We start from the raw sequence: 6,590 nt of genomic DNA, 5'->3' as shown, positions 1-6,590 counted from the left end.
GACCTACCTCTATCGGAGGGATTTACTACAGTCCTCACAGTCATCGATCGGTTCTCTAGAGGAGTTAAGTTCATTCCATTTCCTTCATTACCCACGGCCCTGGATACTGCTAAAGCTTTATATACACATATATTCCGTCATTATGGAATCCCTGAAGACATTTTATCTGATAGAGGTCCTCAGTTTACGTCACATGTCTGGAAAGCTTTCTTTGAACATCTAGGGGTAAATGTTAGTCTCACCTCTGGATATCATCCCCAGAGTAATGGCCAGTGTGAACGGGTTAATCAGGAGCTGGGAAAGTTTTTACGAATGTATTGTCATGAGAATCCACAAGACTGGTTCCAGTACTTGGTGTGGGCAGAAATAGCCCAAAACTCCTTGGTTAACTCGACTACAGGTCTCACCCCATTTCAGTGTATATTAGGTTATCAACCCCCGTTGGCACCCTGGACTGCAGCAACATCTGGAATTCCATCAGTCGACTCATGGATGAGACGCAGTGAGGAGGTGTGGGAGGCAACTAATCTTTACATCACAGAGGCCCTATCCCGATATAAGGAACAAGCTGATAGGAACAGACCTAATTCCCCGTTATTCCAGATTGGAGAAAGAGTATGGTTGGCTACAAAGGATATCAGGTTTGAGGGGAGGTGCAGAAAACTCCTTCCCAAGTACATTGGTCCTTTTCGTATTTCTGATAAAATTAATGAAGTTACTTATAAGTTGGAATTACCTGCACAATACCGTATTGCTAATTCCTTTCATGTGTCTCTCCTCAAGCCTGTGGTACCAGGCCCTTTGAATGAGTTGCAGCCTGACGACGTTCCGCCCCCGGCATTGGACGTTGGGGACTCTTCCACATATGCTGTGCGAGAGGTGCTGGATTCTCGTAGACGTGGAGGAACTCTTCAATATCTTATTGATTGGGAAGGGTACGGTCCTGAGGAGCGTTCATGGGTACCAGCAAAGGACATCTATGATCCGGGTCTCGTGTTGGCGTTTCACTCTCGTCATCCTGAGAAGCCGGCTCCCCGTTCCAGAGGTCGCCCGATAGGATCAGTATCTAATCCCGCTCCGTCCCTTCCTATGTCTCGATCCAGAAACCCACGTCAATCTCAGTCCTCCGCATGTGCAGAAGTCCATAGCTCCGGTGACTCTGTCCCGCTGGGTGGTCGTCGTCGTGGTCGTCCTCGTTCCAGGCCTCCTCCGGTGTCTTCGGGGGGGGGTGCTGTCACGCCTACATCTCAGGACTCAAATTCCCAGAATGCACCTGTCAGTCACATGACTACCCGCCGGTCTCCCTCACCAGAATTCTGATTACACACACCTGTTTGTCTCCCTATATATACCTCACTCTGAGAACTGTTCCCTGCCGAGTATTGCTTTGGTTTTCCCATGCATACAACGCGTTCCCTTGTACTTTGTCTGACGGTCTCCTGTTGCCTACTTCCTGCCTGTGTTCCCGATTTACGTCTCCTGTCTTGTCCCTGTTGGTATTGTTTGCATTCTCTGGTTTTCGAATTCTGCCTGTTTTTGACTACGGTTTTTGTCCATCCTCTGAGGTACTGTTTGCTCCTGTTTTTGAACTTTGCCTGCCTTGTGATTACTCTTTTGGATAACGACATTAAACAGACTGTTTACTGTGTTCCGCGACTGTCAGCTTTCTGTTATGTCCTGACAAAGCTTAAGCTCTAGTTTCACAACTTTAAGGAATCAAAGGTCCAAAGTTTCTTTTAGGCCCAGGGCATGGCCTAAACGTAATCTTCCTATATTTGCTAATATAATCATAGAAAAATGCCTCTGGCTGGAATTTATTTTGGTGAATCTCTGATTCTCTACTTTCACTCCATTTCTGCAGTGCTGAACCTCTGACAGAAGTCCAAACCCAGAAAGTCTGTGTACTGAACTTGGCTGTCTTTGGGACTTGCTGGAATAATTCTCTTGCTTTTTCTGCTTCTCCTTTCTATATTCAAAAAAAGGAATGTGCACCAGTGGTTTAAACTGGGCATGATGACCAATCCCTTGGAAATCTGTTAAGGGACTGATTGGTCCTGAAGGAAGGGAATCAATCCCTATTTCCCATCTCTAATTTGAGGTTTCAAAGGTCTTTCAAAGTAGATCTTCTCTGAAGTGATTATATTACAGATAATTTATGACACGTTGACAAAAAAAATTCTTTCTGAAATGAGTGAATTACCAAAATCTCTGAATCATTCATTCATTCATTGTCTGTAACCCTTATCCACTGTCGCGATGGGTCCAGGGCCTACCCGGAATCATTGGTCACAAGGCAGGAACACAACCTGGAGGGGGTGCCAGTCCTTCACAGGGTGACACACACTCACACATTCACCCACACCTACAGACGCCTTCGAGTCACCAGTCCACCTACCAATGTATGTTTTTAGACCATGGGAGGAAACTGGAGCACCCGCAGGAAACCCATGTGGACACAGGGAGAACACACCTCACAGACAGCCACCTAGAGCGGGACTAGAACCCACAACCTCCCGCTCCCTGGAGCTGTATGACTGTGACACTACATGCTGCTCCACCATGCCACCCAATCTCTGAATCATTCCATTCCACAATTTTGACAAAAACAATATTGCCACATTTGGGTACAAATCATGAAATCTGAAAGCTATCAAATCCTGCAACATGAGCTATATTTAAACAGGAGTATACAGAATACAGAACTGCACTTTATGTATATGTATAAATATATGTATGTGTATAAATATACAGAAATATCTGATTTGCTACTTTGTTTTTGCGTATAAACCTAACATGTAAACATGGGGTCCCATTCATTAAAGGTAAGCAGAATTAATTTGCATTTAAATAGTTGGTAAATCATAATACATAAATTAATAATCAAATTACATTTCACATATATTCAGCACAGCTTCCAGTAGTTAAAGGACAATTTGCTAAATTATTTTGTTACGCATGTGGTAAACTTTAATGTGGATCACTGCAATATAAAGGAGTTAAGGGTCTATGATACCCACCTGTGTAAAAGGCTGATCTTGCACTGTTCCTGAATTTAAAAGACAGAACTCTGTATAGAGAATGCTTACATCTTTGTAGACAGTGCATGTTTATAGTTTATAAGCTGAGTGGTGTCTCTGTCATTAGTGAACTATCAAGATCCATTATTTTGTATTTGTGCAACATTTTAGAGCCAAATTTTTGAAGGGTGTCTGGCAGATCCTATGCTGTTTCCAAACCTTGCTTGGCTCCTTGGACACTGGAAAGTTTAAGACAGGAATGTCCTCAATCATCCAGCTATGGATGATACTAAGCTATTGTAACAGGATGTTTTACAGTAACAGGAGATCTATTACTGGTTTTACGTACTATGCTCTCTGATTGTGGATTTAGAGGAGGTGCTTTCAATTTATGGGTGGCGGGTCTGTGCTACATGTATCGGCAGTGGTGGGCTGCTTGTCGATGCACTTCCTGTTTCTCTTCCGGGCGTATTGGCAGCATTGAGCGTGGTCGAAGTTTGTGTTTCGTGGTGGATTGCTCCTTGGCAATTGTAAGCCATCGTCTTGGGCTCAGATTGCCGGTGTTGGATGATTGAGTTCCTGTGTCCGCATCATAGCGAGGCAGCCGTGCTGCATAATTGGGTCGCTATCGCTGCGTATCCTCTCTGATTTTGACTGCAGTGGGGGACGCTGCACTACTGTCTCCTGGTTCCTTAGCCTGGATGGTGCCAGCTTCTCCTGGTTCCTGCGGTGCTGCTGTTTTGTCTTTTTTTTTCTGATTTGCTCTCTTGGCTGTGTTTTGTTTATATTTCTGCATGTCAACTTGCTCTACTCTAGGACTGATTTCACACACTACCTTGTCCTAAGGCTGTGTGATTGGATTGTATGTCATTTGCCTTAAAGGCCATTTGTCCTGTTGGAGTATTGCTTTGTCATTGTCTTTTTTGTGTTAAAAATTATATTGTTTTGCTTTAGTACCATTGTTTTATCTGTGATTTCTTCTGTATTTTTTATTTGAATTTGCAAAGATTTAGGCACTATCATTTTTTTGTGTGTGTTAAAGGTGGTGTGAAAATTGGTGCCCTTTTGGAGTTAGAAATTTTAATTTCTTTCTTTTTCTTTTTCTTCCTTTACCATTTGTTACCCTTTTTGTGTTTCTCTCTCTCTCTTGTCTAGACAGGAGCTTGTAACCTGAGTGGTGTGATCACGTATAGGGGATTTGTTTGAGCTCAAAATTTCTCTACCATGGTAAGCCCGGCCTTGTTCTGCTACTTGGTCTTGTCTAGTAATTATTTTAGTGCTGATATTTATAACAGCCCTGTCAGTTACATGAAATCTTATTTTAAAATTTATTGTTAATAAATTTGGAAGTGCTGGAAGTACATCTCTGGCATCTTGGTGTGAACAAACCTGAGTGTCTTTGACATTTCGTTTCTCCTTTGGGTTTTAACGCCCCTTTTATATTTCCTAGGGGTGAAAGTCCCTTAGGTGGTGTAGTCGTGCTTCTTCACTTTATTGTATATTCCTCCTAAACACTATCACTTCGCCACACTATGTTATACTTTAGGCACTGCAGCTGTCTCGAGGGTATACTCACCAAAATGATACAATCACAGTGCCTGGGCCTCCGATGTGCACCTCGGATGTTTAGTAACTTGGTTCATATAAAACAAATGCATTTAAATGAACTCTTGCAAAGTGGGGAAAATGAGTCTAGTGAGTCTAGTCTGTATCACACAGACGTATTGAACCCTCAGAGCCAACCCAAAACCCAGCGTAGAGAGGCTCAGTGAATGTGGAGGTGAATGTGTGTAAGTGTGTGAGTGTGTATGTGTGAGGTGAGATGGTGTAGAAGGACAGAGTGCCGGACCCCCAGTCCAGATACACTCCGACTCTGTTAAACCGCGAGGGGACAGCAGGTATCTCAGTTTCCTGATTATTGTGTCTTACTCTGTAATATTTTCGAGAGCAGATCAGACTCCAGGAGAATGTATTCAGTCCAAACGCACATTCAACACCATTTCCTTTCCTCCTGATTTCTTTGTATGAAACTGATATATCAACCCTACACCCGCTCAACTCCATCTCCCAGTAACAGCGTCCAGTTAAACTCTCCGTACACAGAACCTGTCGACACATATCAAATCTCTCTGGATGATCTGGATACGACTGAGACTCTCTCACACGCGTCACCTCTCTGTTTCCCTCCGACAGAGAGAGACGAATGTGTGCTGTGTTCGGATCCAGAGTGAGATCACAGGCATCTGTACACGCGCACACACACACACACACACACACACACACACACACACACACACACACATACACACTTTTATTTGCTTTCTTCTCTAAATGTGCATGTGTATGCGTGTGTGTTTGTGTGTGTGATTCCTACATTTCTTTAGTCCTGGTTTCATACAGAACTTCCCTTTATGTTCCACCCTAAAAAAAACATGCACAGATATGCATTAACATTGAATTATTAATTTATTTCCTCAATTGTTACAGCTTTCTTTCCATTCTTCCCAACTCTCACACAAACAAACACACACACAGAAACCATACCCACACACATAAACAAACTGACATAATAAAGAAGCATTGCAAAAATGATTACCTCTTATGTAACAAATAAAAACATCTCATATTTAACAATTTCTGTTAAATACCTAAATATTCTGACTTAGTGAAATGTGAAACATTTAGATCAAGAATCAGAAATTTCATTAATACTTTATATGAAGGTTGCCTACATAACACATATATAATATCTTACATAAACACTTCATAACAGGTTCAAGAATGGTTATATCAGAAATAATAATAACGTTTAATATGACAAAAATATTGACTAGTATGTTGTTTATTACAAGATTATTTTTTAACAAAATTGTAATAATTTTTAATATTTTAAAAAGTACATTATTTTCAGAGGGCGGCACCGTGGTGCAGCAGGTAGTGTCGCAGTCACACAGCTCCAGGGACCTGGAGGTTGTGGGTTTGATTCCCGCTCCGGGTGACTGTCTGTGAGGAGTTGGTGTGTTCTCCCCGTGTACGTGTGGGGGTGCTTCGGTTTCCTCCCACAGTCCAAAAACACATGTTGCAGGTGGATTAAAAGTGTCTGTGTGTGTGTTGCCCTGTGAAGGACTGGCGCCCCCTCCAGGGTGTATTCCTGCCTTGCGCCCAATGACTCCTGTTAGGCTCTGGACCCACCGCAACCCTGAATTGGATAAGCGGTTACAGAGAATGAATGAATTATATTCAGAGAAGCTCTGAACTTTTGGACAGACAAATAAAAAAAAAATTCACTGGATTTACCCCATTTAGAACTCCATTAGTATAATTTATGACTTAATAACTGCAGGGATTCCAGAGACAAATCTGCAGGGGTCTGAAGGACCATAAAGACATAAAGTAAAGTAAAGACTGTAGGGGCAGTGTGTTACTTCAAGTTATGGGAAACCTCAGGTGAATGATAAATAATTAATTTGATGAGGAAAACAGACCTCAGGAACTACACGTATGATGCGTGAAACTAATGAACTCTGAGAAACTATATAAAGGGGAACATGTCATTGAGAAGGTGAGACTGAG

At 42.4% G+C, this 6,590-nt stretch overlaps 1 protein-coding gene across 1 annotated transcript in view; it reads right to left on the bottom strand.

The window, feature by feature from the left end:
* Positions 1 to 4,718: 4,718 nt before the first annotated feature.
* The window catches only part of LOC136701589 (NLR family CARD domain-containing protein 3-like), a 29,034-nt gene continuing 27,162 nt past the window's right edge, over positions 4,719 to 6,590 (bottom strand). The window contains exons 8-9 of the mRNA XM_066676201.1: positions 5,392 to 5,438; positions 4,719 to 5,260 (exon numbers count right to left, since the gene is read on the bottom strand). Of these exons, the coding sequence (XP_066532298.1) occupies positions 4,719 to 5,260; positions 5,392 to 5,438 (589 nt within the window). The remainder of the gene's footprint in view (positions 5,261 to 5,391; positions 5,439 to 6,590) is intronic.

This window comes from Hoplias malabaricus, chromosome 7 (assembly GCF_029633855.1).
Source record: "Hoplias malabaricus isolate fHopMal1 chromosome 7, fHopMal1.hap1, whole genome shotgun sequence".
NCBI classification, from domain to species: domain Eukaryota; kingdom Metazoa; phylum Chordata; class Actinopteri; order Characiformes; family Erythrinidae; genus Hoplias; species Hoplias malabaricus.
This window is presented reverse-complemented; position numbering and strand designations above follow the sequence as displayed.